Raw genomic sequence first — 15,401 nt, forward strand, 5'->3', positions numbered from 1 at the left:
AAACACATGTAAATAAATGTTTATGCTTTAAGCCTCCCAGATCAAAGGTTGAGCTGATTTGAGCCAGTTTGCTAAGGCTAGTGAAAAAGATCTTTGAAATGTGTAGTATATATGTGGTGGAGTCCCCATCCCTGGAGGTATTTAAAAGACGTGTAGATGAGGCACTTAGGGACATGGTTTAGTGGACATGGTGGTGTTGGGTTGACGGTTGGACTCGATGATCTTAGAGGTCTTTTCCAACCTCAATGATTCTATGATTCTATGATTCTAAGTTGATGTAGTAAGTTTATGGTCCTTCTGAACATCTCAATGAAGACTGTTACAAAGAAAGCACTGAATATTTCAGCCTTCTCCACATTCTCAGCAAGCAATGGACCTCTTTTTTCCTGTTCTTCGTATTTCTTTTAATATATTTATGTTACCTTTTCTTGTTACCTCTTATACTTTCTGTAGTAAGTTTATGGTCCTTCTGAACATCTCAATGAAGACTGTTACAAAGAAAGCACTGAATATTTCAGCCTTCTCCACATTCTCAGCAAGCAATGGACCTCTTTTTTCCTGTTCTTCGTATTTCTTTTAATATATTTATGTTACCTTTTCTTGTTACCTCTTATACTTTCCTTGCAGACTGCTTGGATATCATTCTGACACATTTAATCTTCCCTCTGCATCTAGCGGGACACCAGCCACCTAACAGGTTGCAGCATCAAGCTTTGAGTGTCTAAACGTTTTATTGGGTATGACCCTGTGGTATTAGCTCCTTTCATGGAAAGTGACACATTTGAATATCAGACCATTATTTTTAAGAGGCATTTCAGCAAGCTGCCTTCTGTGGAGATGTAAAGCTTTTCAGATGAAACACCAGAATATTTTAAAAGAGAAACTTCAATGTAGCAACATTATTATTTTGCATGGCATTTAGGTCCTCTGTCATTTTACACCTTATGGATTTCATTTTTGTCAAGAAATTAACAGGAAAAACAATTCCCCACATCTGGAGAGTTAGTCATCCCTAAAATAATACCTTCAGCTCCCATGCCATTCAGGTACAATTTTTGCCTGACAGCCTGAGAGGACGCATGCATCCTAATCACCAAGTTTTAAATCCACAAATTGGATCCACTTGGCAGTGCTAGGTTAATGGTTGGACTTGATCTTAAAGGTCTTTTCCAACCTAAATGATTCCATGATTCTAAATAGCAGGGAAAAGGTTTGAAAGCACAGCCCTTGAAATCCAATATTTTAATCTCACAATGCCACAGACTGCCTCTGGCTCTTTGGAATAAACTTTAATTTGAAAGTGTCATTACACGGGATCCGTGCACGGAGCTGTAATGAATGCATCCCTTTGCAAGACTGGCAGCTGTTTGGTGTCCAGTCATGCGAAATGAACCAATGGACCCCTTCCCACTCCCAACAGGCAGGCCCTGCATTGCAGGACACCCCCCGAACTGGCATCAGCTCTGATTTGTAACCTTTCTGGCAGTCTTCAGCAAAGACTACAAAGCTGGAGCGATCGGCCTCTGCACCCTCCAGATGTTCTCACCAGCTTAAGGTTGAAGCGCGTTGGCAAGCCAGTCTGGGAAGCTTGCACGGCTGCTGCCTGAGCTGTATTTATTCTGAAGAAACATGCTTTTTGCAGCTATGAATCTGGCAATTTTACACACATTGGTTTCGCATTTTGTTTCTTTCTTCCTACAGAACATGGCCCTGGCTGAATTTCCATGCTGTTTGGGATAAATGCCTACCCAAACCCACTGGTTCTCCTCCTGACCCGATGACATTTGATAATGAGAATGCTCCTCTATTATATTCTTACAAAGCACAAGCACAAAGTAAACACTGTATGCTTCTCCCCCCCTTAATGTTTTTAAAGTTGAATATTAATGATTTAAATGTAATTGTGAAAGCAGTTTGTGTGTATGGGAAATGTCTCTTAAAAAAATCTGTTTTGGTTCAAGTTAATTCAGATGCTTTATCCATGCGTAAGAACAACTGAGCTATAAAATTGGGCAGCAAGTTTTCTGGCAATAATGAGAAGATAATATTCCTAAGGATTGTTTAAGTGACATCACTATTGATAGGTTAATTAGAAAGAAAATTGTAAAGCTTCTCTGAATCATTAGAATAAAGTGCCTCTAGTACATGTGAGTTTAGCTGTGGAGTCTTTGTTCTGGCCATATTTTACAGTAATTATTACCTGTCTTGTTAAAAAAAGCCAACCATACATATAAACAGAATTTCAGAAGCAGGCTAAATCAGAAGGAAATACATATAGCTTTAATGTAGTAAAGAGGTTTTTCCTTGCTCAAATGTACTTTTAAACTACTGATGATGTATGTTTGCCTCTGTCAGTGTATAAAGAACCGGCTCTAAGCAGGTGTATAGTTCCTGGTTGCACGAAATGAAATTAATTGTGTATGCACATTTTCATTCTATGTTAAATGAGGAAATCTAATGATAAAAGCAGGCTCAAATGATTTGTGCAGAGGGCATTGCTATCTGTCATTTTATTAATGCATTTTATAATTAAACCTCAGGAAAGAGACTAATTACACTTAATTCCTTTTATATGGGCATTCTATTTTTATGACTGAAACATTTTTTGCATATTATTTGTTGCTGTTGTTATTGTTAATGAGTCCAAAAGGCTGAAAGATTGTCTGTACTTGGAGACGAAATAGCAACCCCAGAATATCTATTTTGGTGAATTTCCAAGTGCTGTCAAGCCCTAATGTTGCCTGGAGTTAGGCACAGGCTGGATATCTGCTGTGCAAATTTCCTCGCCGCAGAGAATCTATACTGCCTGGAAATCCCAGGTGTAATGTGTGGCCTGAACAAAGCTATGGGATATTTCTAGTCTTGGACTCCTTCCAGTGCTTTTTAGGTGTGTAGCTTGGGTGTCTCAGTAAGAGACATAGCATTTCTCTTTGGAGGAATTACACACATGTAACCCATGCTACTTTTGAAGCAACCACCCATGAAGGTTTAGAGTCACAAACTCTTTTTTCTGTGGCCAACCAGCTGTTTAAGCCACTGCGGCTTCTTATCCCTGGAAATGCCCGGCTCCTTGTTCCTGCAGAAAGCTGCTCTTGCCTCCTGCCCAAAAGGGGAGGGCACGCTGCGGGGAGGAGAGGGGTCATAGGACATGGGCTGAGCTAGTGCAGAACATTAGAAGTGCTATTACAGAAAGAGCTTAGAAAGTGGAAAATGTGTATGACCAAGTGTCTGTGGAGAATGGGGAGTGCAGGAGAGAGAAATGGAGATTGCAGTGGTGGGTGGCTAACAAGACAGCAAAGTGGACTTCTGGTACTAGAGTAGACTTGATGTCTTCTGAAGCATTGTTGCAAAAAAAATCCATGTATATGTGAATTAAAGGTGTCAAAGATAAAAGGAAAATTCATTATCCTACTGGAGTTAATTGATACACCATTACTTTTTTAAAATAGAGCTAGGATGACTCAGTGTAGCATAATGTAATATTAATACCATGTACTTCAACACTACAATCATGGATGGGAACCAGCAGAGACTGTTAAAAAGGAAGAAGAAAATTTTCTGGTATCTTCTTGATGGTCTCAGGCAGTTCCCATTAGGCAAAAGCAAAGCAAATTCAAGATTTGACAAGCCAATTTTATAGATCCTACATAGAAGCCTGAGCATAAATGTTCATGGAGACTGCTTCATCCAAAGTTGCATCCAAACAGCAAAACAGAAAAGAACATAAACTCTGACAAGTTAAACATAAAACCACAAAAAGATTTTGAGGAGGAAAAATGCTAAAATGTAAGAGCTAAGAATATGCTTTCAAACATACCAGAGGTGCAGAGCCTGCTGGAGAATCAACATCTCAAAAGATAGTTTGGATGCAAGGTAGAAAAGACTGCAGAAAAAAGTTGTCTTTGTGTCAATGTTTGCTAAAGAGGATGGCAGCAAAACTCCTGCAGAGGGTCTGCTCGCCACAGGGGTGAGTCTGAGGAGCTGACTCCAACAGCAGGGTCAGTGGCAAAGATTTTAGAACAAACTGATGAAATGGATAGTAAGAAACCACCAGACGTAGATGGCATTCATCCTTGACTCTAAAGGAATTTGGATATGAAACTGCTGAACTAGTAACTACAGGATGTAATCTACTGCCTAAATCAGTAAATTGCTGAGTAGCAGAGGAATGGGAAGTGGAAAGTAACCAAGCGAGTCTCATGTTCGATTTAGCAGATGGAAGGAAGCAATAAGGATGGTGAGGGTTGGTTGGCACATGGATAATGATGATATAGTGGGGAAGGGTCAGTGTGGCTATTGTAGAGGGAAGCTATTCCTCACAGATCTACTGCAGGTCACTGGAGCTGTCAATTACTATATAGATAAATGTGATCTGGTTAGTATACTGGCATTTTCAGAAAGCTTTTAACGGTAAAACCTTCAGTAAAGGCTCTGCTGTGGGATGAGAAAGAATAGGGTCTTCTAGGTAAGAAAGAGATTAAATTCTAAGAAAAAAATGCTTTAAATAAGTGGTCAATTTTCACAATCAAAAGACCTTACCATAGTGATTATTCTGTTCTGCATATTTGTAAATGGCATAGTGAAGAGGTTGAAGATTGGGGTGGTAAGATTTGCAGGCAACACAATACCATGCAGGATTGTCAAACCTAAATTTAAAGTTAAAAGCTGTAAAAAGGTAGCACAATACTGTGTGTTAAAGCAGAAGGTAAAATTCAGTGGTGTTAAGTGCTACGTACAGTACATGTGGAAAATTACATACACAATCACTCTAAATTAACCATTACCCCTGAAGAGGCAGATCTCATAGTCCTTGTGGTTAGCTCGCTGAAAATGTCAGCCCAGTCAAAAAAGCAAACAGAATATTAACTCTTAGGGAAAGAACAGAGAATAACAGAGAAACCATCATTACGTCATTTAGGAGCACCAATATCTTGAAAATGACAGATTGTTCTGGTGCTTCCACTTCCAAATGAATGTGATAGACTGAGAAATGGTTTGGAGGAGGCTGATGAGGTTGGTCAAGGGTAAAGAACAGCTCCCTTATGAGGCAAGGTGGAATTGACTGGTAAGCTTCAGTGGGAAAAAGGTGGATATGATGTAGGTCAATAGAATAAGGAATGATATGGAGGATGAGGAAGAAATCATAAGATTCTTATGTTGTAGCTACAAACAAAATAAGGATTTTTTTCAAACAATGCAATCATTTAGCTTTGGAATCCATTGATATAGTAGATCAGGAATGTCAAAAGCAGAGCGAATTCAAATAAATGGTTAAAAAATAGTCCTAGACACTAAATATGAAAATTTCAGCATAAAAAAATCTGAAAGCTGCTGATTGCCAGGGGCTTGGATGCTGCTATACCCAGTGAAGAATCATTTCATACTTGTCCTATATTCCTTTCCTAGGCATCCTCTACTTGTCCTTGTTGGAGTGAGGATACTGGGCTGGGTGGGCCATAGGAATGGGTCTAATATCTGTATCCTTTTACCTTCATAGGTGATCTATCCCAATTTCTACTTTCTGCGGATTGGGAAAACACAGAAGAGAGGCTGCCTCTGTCATTCCTTTTGCTGGACAAAATTTTTCAGTTATCACAGCACCATCATTTGGTGTGTTAATTTTTTTCTTACAGTCTCGATTCTTAATTTTTTAAGAGCTAATTAATTTTTTGGACCTGAAAACCTTTATAAATCTTCCATGAAATACAGATTTAAATATGGTGCCTGCCTGCCAACTAAGTATTTTATTCTTAAAATTTCATACTAAAGCATTTTTAGCAAGATTATTAACTTGTTCTTTTTCATAGCTGGCTTAAAGGATTTTGCTATTAGGCATAGAGTTACAAGGACACTTTGAATGTATCAAATTGAGTACATGTTTGCAAGAATGATGTTAATTACATGTGAGATGAATATTCTTTCCCCTTACCTTTCTGCAAACAAATTCTAAAAAACATGCACAGCTTTTTGGAGAAATGCTGAATAATAGTTCACCTACAGTTAATTCACTCTTGATTTATTAAGCTTTTACACTGTCAAAATATATTCAGGATCCCTGAGGACCTCAGTTTGCATTTCTTTCTTGTGCAGACACAAGAATGTTGATCAGCTTTATCTCCGCATGTCAATATATTCTTCCTTGAGTTCTGCCAATTACAGTAACCCAGCATTGAGCTCCTCTTGCCACAGGCTGGCATAGAGCTTATATGCTCGAGTATCCCAGCTGAATTCCCAGAGTTCGGATCAATCACACCCAGTCTCACTACAAGTGAGATTGGACAGTGATGTATGTAGTTGGGAATTGGCGTGTGAATGAGATTACCCCAAAGGGACATGCAATTCATTGGTAAAGCATAGCTAACATCTTCCTGTATTGTTCACATGGATCACAAATCACAGAATAAATGGATGGGACTAAGAATATCTTTGTCTTTGGGCTCCATTGTAATGACAGTGTTGACATTCACTGAACACTTACTATGAAGGTAAGATTTATATTACAGCATAAAGTAAGCCAGGTATGCTGGAGGTTTTAAGAGTAAGTGCTACTTACGTAGAAAAGATTGGCTACTTAACTGACATGAATCACTCTGTAGGCATTTGTCTTTCAGATGTGTGCACAAGACCTTAGTCAAACAGAGGCTGGTGGAGCATTGTATGCTCCTGGAACGTCCTTCTGTCCCTTATGTGCGGGCATAACATCAATATTTTATATCTCAATATTAGTAACTTTTCAGTGGGGTTTCTGACGGCCTTCTCAAACCCTCACTCATGTCAAGCACTCAGCAGCTGACTCCCTGCTGCTCCCAGCACACTACCTGGGGAAGACCTTTTTGGCTTTTAGGACCTACCGCTGCTCCTTCCACTTATATGCTTGCTGTGACTAGAGTAAACTTGCAAGAGGCTTTCCAACAGCAATATCTACTTTTCTCCAATATTCTGAACATAGGACTTCACTGCCATTTAAGACCTGGAGATTCGCACGAGTCACTCAGCAGTATATCTCAAAGTCTTCAGCTTTCTTTCAGATCCAAAATAGGAGTCCAAAGTATGCTATGGCAAAAATTAAGGACTACACTATCCAATCCTTGGTTTATTTTTGGATACAGTGATTGCCCTAAACATTTGTAAGAAGGTCATGGCAGATCAAGCCATTCTTGCCTTCTTCCCATTTTCTTGCTGCAGCTTTCTTGATTGCATAAGAAAAGTCTGTATCTGTCATCTACTATCTCTACTGTGTGACAACTGCTTGCCTCCTATTTTTAATACTTTTTGCTCTAATCACCGTCAAGCTGAACTGAGCTACTTCTTGCTTGCTGTACGTACTGACTGCAACCTCAGGTGTATTCCACTGCAGACTGTAAGAAATAACCCTTTGATGTGGGGTTAATCAATGATGGAGCATCCCAAACAGATGCTCCATTCTTCATTAACAAGAAATCTAGGAGAGACTCTATACCAGTGAGGAGCCAGTGCAAATCATGGGGTCTGTATGGCAACATGCTCTTAGAGATTTCCATTTACTGTAGAGTAAGAAATTGTTCATTCTTCCTTTTGAGCTTTTATTGAATAGTCTCTGACAGGAAACAATCAGTCCTGTTGACAATCAAGGCTTTTTCATATTTACCCCTTTCCTTTGGCAATAGGACTACAAAAAGCTGAGATAACCTTGCAGAGACTCTGTTCTGGAGGGATTGAAGAAATATAGCAGTAATGCATGGAGAGCAGAATCACAAAGATTAGGGGAAGGTCCCTGTGTGTGAAGCTACAGCAGCTGTATATGATTTTTGGTACAAAATTTGGTTGTGGAATGGGAATCGCACAAAACAGTATACATGGTAGCCCAGCCATTTCCGCTTGGATTTTGCCTTCTTTGAGATGCAAGAAAACAGCTACTAAAAATACATTTTAAAAACAATGATGATACTTTACACATGATGATATGGGCTTAAAAGAAGCACCTGTGGAAGCTGTATTATGTTCAAACTTCAGACAGAGAATGATTCCTTAATTGGTGGAAACGGATGACTAATCTTTTAAAAACTTAGAAATCAAGGTCTGCTAAAAACAGATACAGTGATAAAGTGACTAGATGAACACCAAGCTAAATGTGTGTATCAACAAGCAATCAAGAAAACTGAAATGGAAAAATCCATGCTGAACACAGAAGAAAAAGACTTCCGCTTTGCGTGATAGAAAAGCCTTTCCAGACACTGTAGGGACGTAATTAACTAAATCTGCTCTAAACTTTGCCTGCTTTTCAGCTCTGCCTGTCTATCCACTGAACCCAGAATAGCTTGAGTGATTTCTGTGTGCCTGACTTGAGACGTTCAGGAGTGTCCTGCTCCAGGGAGATAGGTTTATATTCCCTTGTTAAACTCCACTCTTCTACAGTTTACAGAGCCCAGATAGATAGCTGCCTACATACTGCCTATTGCTTTGAGAAGCCTGAAGAGTTAGTCTTGATCCTAATTAATTTCTTCTGGGAGACATAGTTAGTAATAGCCAACTATTACATGACACCCTACTGTTTAGAAGCCTGGCCTCTAGGCTTTTCAAAGGGGACTTAAAATTATGTCTCCTATGGCTCAAGAGAGGTCTTTAATACCAGCTTATGAGTTTCATAGACACTCTGTCCCTCTTAATGCAAACACGAATGCACAAGCCGTTGTCAGAAGGAAAAAACCAGAAGTTGCCTGACCTTGTATTACAAAGAGGGAAATGTCAGTTTTGAATGCTGTCGAATGCTCATACATGGGTTCTGACAGCAGTTTGAAATGTAATGCTTATGCCTTCCATGATTTGAAACTTTAGTTCTGTTTCCTTCCAAATAAGAGACAGGCTCCTGCTTGTCTGCCTGCCTTTTTTGAACCTTGGCTCTTGAATACTGAATTCTCTTTTTTTGCTAGGAATTATTCTTGGTGTAAGTGGATGAAGTTTCCTGAATAACCACAAACAAAGTTGGTGTGAACTCTGTTATCATGGGAAAGGACGAAATACACAAATTGTGCTAGTTTGCAGAATACCGTGAACCTGTCCACAGCATAGGTTGGTTACTGTTGTGAGCCTCACTGTGCTGCTCACTTGGCAAGCTAGAACAGACCAAGCAAGGCCACACAGATTCCTATGCAACAACACAGCACCTCATAACTGACACTGTAGGAGCTTTCTGTCCCTCATGCCTATTTTTATGTCCAACTGTGTACAACTGAAACAAAGAGAGGGGCACAGACTGCAGGAAAAGAAACAAACAGGAAAAAGGATTGAAGAGTCAAAGGAGGACTGCAAAGCATGAAAGATGTAAAATTCTGCAGTGCCTGTATTTCATATGTCTGTTCTGCAAATATATAAGAAAAATCTACAAAAGAATGAGAAAAATAATGTCGTATTAGGAGATATGAGGAAGCTAGAGATAGGGCTAACTGGTGTACGTGGACTGAGAAAAATGAATTGACAAGACAATGAAACTAGAAATGTTAGAGATGAGAAGTATGACTTTCGTGGAAGATGTGAAAAAAAGGATGTAACTCACAAAGTGACAAAATGACACAGACGCACATTGTGTATAAAAAAGCACATTTTGCCCTCATTCTTCATGAATTTCACATTCACTAAATCCATTTGTGAAAGATACTCTCTATCTTTGCAGCCCTCAGCCACAGGCTCTTTGTTTGATGCTGGTTTCAATAAACTTGCTGGCTGCAGGAGATATCATTCAAGGCAGTAAGAGATCTGTTGATCATATCTCACACGTCTAGCAAACACCACGACCATCCTTAACAATTCTTCTGAGAGCAGTCAGTAGTTCCCCATCTCTAAGGCAGGAAGGGATAGAGATCTGCAGGCAGAGCTCTGCTGATCGTTGTCCTCAACATGAGACAAGAATAAAATATGAGTTATCATGAGCCTTATCTAAATAGACCTGTAAAATTGTCACCAGTAGTGTTGGAATCTTCAAAGGCTGTGGGGACTGTGCTTCACATTGGCTGTGTTAAGTCCCTCATCTCTGGTGTCTGATTCAACTCAATACTACTATCACTGATAGCGTGTGTGCCATATTCTTGCCTTACTCTGAGACTAAGCCTTGCAGCTTTATTTTCCCAATATTGCCATCACCAACTAGTTTCAAATTTTTTTCCTGATGTTAGGGTTACTTGAGAAATGGAGTCCTGATGTGCTCAGACCTCTGCCAGTTCGGGATAAGATATCAAAGGCACTAATAATTCTCCAAACTTTTCTCATGCTTCTTTTAATACATCCCTGTCTTCCAGAGCACAGACATGGTCCTATTCAGTCCTTTTTTTGCCATTGTGTGGACAGAGTCTTATATTTCTGGTACTCCCTCATCCTGAAGAAGAAAGGAGGGTGGAGATAAATTTTTAGAACTCCGAGCTCTTAGCGAGTCTATCTGCCATTTAAAGTTTTGGATAGTCTTTTTTTTTTTTATAGTCTCTTCCTTAGATCTAATGAAATTTTTCTTTGTTAGTCCTAATTTGTAAGATATCTTGGTCTTTGTGAAAATTCACTTGTTTTACTGGAAGTATTTTGAGTCACATGTTTCAAGTTCTGTAAACCTCTGCTGTGGTAGGCTTTTCAGAATTAGCCATTGTAGTTTGCTCTCTGCTCAGCTATCAGAATTAAGAGGGATCTGTATTTATTTCCAGTGTAGTCATGAGGTTCCCCCCCTACAGAGGTCTTCTGTGATGAATCTCCATATGTCTTATCCATGAATTGCAGTAAAATCCCACCGAAGTTAATTGTGGTATATGTCCCCCCTACAGGTCTTCTGTGATGAATCTCCATATGTCTTATCCATGAATTGCAGTAAAATCCCACCGAAGTTAATTGTGGTATATGACCTGACATATGTTTTTATATGAAGTTACACAATTATGGCAGTGGCTCTCCAACACTGGTTGAGAATAGTTTACCAACCATGCAGGCAGAGGATGCATGTGAAGAAACACTTCTTTCTGTAGACTTCTGGGTCCTTTGATGGACATTTCCTTCCCATGTCTAATGACAGATGAATCCAAGTCAAACTAGGATGTATGCCTCGGCTTTCTGCAGAAGCAGAGTCTAGGAGCCCAAATAAAAGTCTCAGTGCATGTAAAAGTGCCACGACTAAGAACAGTGTAATAAGCCTGTGAATGTTTTAAAACTGTTTTTAAGGGAATAATTTGTTGAACCTTAAGACATAATGCAGTGTCTATATAGGCTGGCAGAAAGGGATCCTTGAGTAGAAAAGCAATATGCTGGCGAGACTGATGAACCCTGTATGACATCAACTCACTAGTCTTCCACCTTTCTGGTTCCCAGAGCAATTCCACAGAAAATCAAAGTAGAAAGCTCCATCAGCCATGAAGGGCAATTAAAGACTATTTCAGATCTCGTAATCCTAAAATGGGGTGTTCCTCAGTGGATTTGTTTCCAATAAAAACACAAAGTGCCTAGCATGCCATTTCCAGTGGGAAGGAAGACCAGGACTTCTGTTTGGAAATGGTGATGTAATAACAAACTTCATCAAACCTTTTTCCCCCTTCCATCAATCTTTTCAAATCCAGACAGTTCTGGCAGGGCCAGTGGAGGACCATCACTTCCAGTGCTTGCTCTATGCGTCTGTTCTCTCATCTGCTCCCAAGCTTCACTGGAGTTCATATGAGCCTGAAGACCAAACTGGAAGTGTCATAAAGATGCCCCAATTTTTGTGTCACTTTTTTCACGTTATTTCATTGTTGCCTTTTTGTTCAATTTCTCATTGCTCCTATTATTGGTATATTGTATTCCTTTCATACTTACCTTCATCAGTAATGGATCTGCTCTATTTTCTTTTACAAGAGAGAGTTCCATACTGGTTCTTTATTTACATCTGATTTCCTATAATCTTAGCTTTTACTTCTTTAAATTTATACTCTGCATCTGTAATGGATAACACTTTTACATGTATTTAGACCTCAGAATCTTTTGAATGTGTGCTGATAGACTTTCACATTTTTTAGCACCTGTCCAAGTGGAATATAGCTGTTGGGCTCATCCCATTGCTACGGTTTTGCAATGCTCACTAACAGAGTACAACACGCAGACTTTGACTTGGCTATCTGGAGCTGTCTTCAGTTAGAGATTGCATTGCTTCAATTATACAAATTTATAAACCCACTAGTATAGATGTAGCTCTATTACTTTAAAGTACTTTATATTCTTTTATTTATTTCTGTAAAGTAGGGAGATTTATATCAGTATGAATGTGCCTTTATCAGGGCTTTTGCTGGCTATAACTAGACTGACAACAAAATGTTATTTGTGGAATACATTTACTTATTACATCTAAATGCTTTACAGGTAACATGTTGCATTATATGATCTATTGTTTTCAACAGCTTATCTGGTTTAATTTTTCTCTTCTTGGCTCAGTGAGTGGGAATAATCATGGAGTTATATGCATTATTTCTTTCTATAAAAATGACCTGCACCTTTTGTTATCTGCTTCATGTTTTTCTGTAAGGCTTCAGTTAAATCAAAGAAGGCTGTTCAAGGAGGAGGAAACAGGAAGCAAAACAATAACGGAGATAAGTAGATCACGAGAAGAACTATTAACTGGAAAATGCTCCTGATAAGATCCTACCACATAAGCATGGTTTACTATCCCCAGTGCTGAAAGCCTAGGATCTGAGAATCTGATCTTTAAACATGATGGCATGTGAAGCGAGAAGCACTGAACATATTTTTGCATATTTTGCTATAGAGATGCATCTGTGAAACAGAGGGATACAGAACTGCAGCAAGCAGGCTGGTGGTCCCAGCCGAGAAATGGGAATGAACCTGCATTATTGACAGCAGATGTAAAGTTAGTAAAGGAGATATGGGTACAGAACTCTGCTTCCTTTGCTTATCTTCCTATACTCTCTATTCCTTTCAGCAATTATTATTTTTTGGTTTGTTTTTCTATTTTTGTTTTGAAGAAGCTGTTTCTTGAGCTTCTGTTTTTCATCAGTTACAGGTCACGAGATAAAAGCCTTGCAAGTTCCAAACCCACTTGTGACTGTCAGGTTAAAATGGCTGTTAAACAGGAGAATACAACACAAGACTCAGTGACAAGGCTGGAGGGTAAAACTGAGTCCAAAGAATGACGCTTTTAAAGGGGAGAAAAAACCCAGTTACAACTATCTGGCCAGAATAACCGTTGGCTGTGTGTTGTGGCCACATCAACAAAAATGCTTTAAAATAAGTTATTTTAGAAAATATATTAACATTTTTCATTATAAAATACCAGACTTTTCCTAACAAAATTGAAAAAAGCTGTGTATTTGTGTTACACACTTTGTATATTTAGGTTATCACAGAGTGGATAGTCTAAATTTATTCTGTGGTACTAGTTTATTCAAATGATGCACACATTTTAATAGGTTAGTTTTTTGCCTAATAGAGGTTATTATTTGAAATGAACCTTCTCTAAAGATGTTGTTCTTCTGTTGTTGTGTAATCTTAGCCATATGTTTCCAAATATATGATTCCAGAGCTTAACAAAAGCACAACTTTTTCCTCATCTTTAATTACATTATGGCTGACAATGTACATCTCTCTTACAGCTTTTCATTAAGAACAACTGACTGTGATAGTGCTACAGTAAAAGAAAGAATGAAAACACTCACCAGAGAAGATATTCTTGAGTTAAAGTTCTAGCTGCTGCATTAATTCACCTATATTTCATACAGCAAATATTGTGGGAGTATTTCTCAGTTACCAGTTGCCTGCCTACTTGCCTGCCTGGCTTCCTTGTCACAGGGACTTCTTATGCCATTGCTCCCTTACGCAAGCTCCCCGTGCCAAGGGTTTGCACTCCACGGTATGACTGAGGACTACCTGACTTCTAAAATTCTACAAAGTGGGCAAATTAAGAGTGATTTGAAGCATACTAAAACTCCTGAGTTATATACAGAAAGTCTCTGATTGTTTATTTAGACTGATGACAATGCTCTTTCAGTATGAAGTCAAATGATGAGATTGTTAGGGTCGTGAAACAGAATCTGTGTAACAACCATGACATTTGCAAAATCTGCTATTAGTACTGTACAGAACACAATTTCCATTGACCATCTTTATAATTAAATATTGGGTAAACAAGGCTGCACTAATTAAATACATAAACACATTTTTTATGGCAGTCTCTTTCACCAATGTTTTCTCCTCCTTTTTGTGTACTCACTATTCTGCAAGGTATCAGCAACCCTTGATGAGTTGATGCCTCTTCTTTAGCACAACTGGACAGATTAAAACCATCTATTTTTATTAGGCTATTTTTCCTACATAGAACATGTAATGCTTTTATAAAGGAATTTCTGAAGTGAATGCATTTAGATTCAGTATTTGGATGTGGTGTTATTATAATTTCTACCAATACGGGACTCAAATGCACTAAGATCTATTCATACAAATAGTGAAAACTGATCTCTGCAAACAAGATTGAATAATATCAATAAACAAACTTAGCAAACACTATGAAGACAACTTGATTAAATCAGTAAAATAACACAGACCAGGTCTTAGGTTTCATAGCTATCACTTTGCTTTTGTGATTAGAGAGATAACTGTTAATTATGCTGGTATTATTATCAAAGAAATAACAAACTCTTCATCAGAGATTTTTAAGTTGCTTAGACATGAGTGAAAGAATAAGGAGAAAAATATATAACACAGTAAAGGCTACTATCAACAAGAAGTAATACATTTATTCCACAAAGAAACTACACAGACCTACTATATGTTACAAGAAGTTTCTTCAGCTCTTCAGGACAAGTTTATATTATTAGAGGTGTTTGGCATTGGTTCTTTAAAACATGATCAGAGATGAAACAAACCTGCTTTCTCTTTGACCCCGTCAGCAAACATATCTGTAGAGGCTGAAAAAATTGTTACAATACATTTTACTTACCCTCATCCTTCCATTTCTTATTGCTGGTCCGTCTTCTGCTAACCTCAACACATACAAATCCATTTTGTACTCTCTTCCTCCTCGAATGCTAAACCCAAACCCTTTGGCTCCTTTCTCCAAATCAACGGTGAAATAATCAAAGTCCTGTATAGACATATACAAAATGGAAGACAATTAACCATATGAATCTCATGGTACACATTCAAGAAAACTTTAAAATATGTCTCTTCAAAAGTGCGTCTATCCAATTGATATAAGCAAAGGCACCTTCAAAGTATACTTCTGCGCTGACAGACTGGCCATTTCTGAAAAGAGACTTCAGCAAAATGTAAATGCCTAAATCTAAACTACCCTGAAAGGGCATGATCCAGCAGTTGTCTGGTACCAAAAGCTCTCTAGATGGTTTCCATATTCACCCAAATACTTTCATGGTACCTGAGTATGAGTGTTTATGTCTATGCAAGAAGTGCTG

General features: G+C 38.5%; 1 protein-coding gene across 1 annotated transcript in view; it reads right to left on the bottom strand.

Annotated features, from left to right (window-relative positions):
* Positions 1-15,401, bottom strand: part of MAGI2 (membrane associated guanylate kinase, WW and PDZ domain containing 2) — a 553,326-nt gene that overhangs the window by 28,148 nt on the left and 509,777 nt on the right. The window contains exon 21 of the mRNA XM_019474581.1: positions 14,930-15,073. Coding sequence (XP_019330126.1) covers positions 14,930-15,073 — 144 coding nt within the window. The remainder of the gene's footprint in view (positions 1-14,929; positions 15,074-15,401) is intronic.

Source organism: Aptenodytes forsteri, unplaced genomic scaffold, assembly GCF_000699145.1.
Source record: "Aptenodytes forsteri isolate BGI_AS27 unplaced genomic scaffold, ASM69914v1 Scaffold137, whole genome shotgun sequence".
Classification (NCBI taxonomy): domain Eukaryota; kingdom Metazoa; phylum Chordata; class Aves; order Sphenisciformes; family Spheniscidae; genus Aptenodytes; species Aptenodytes forsteri.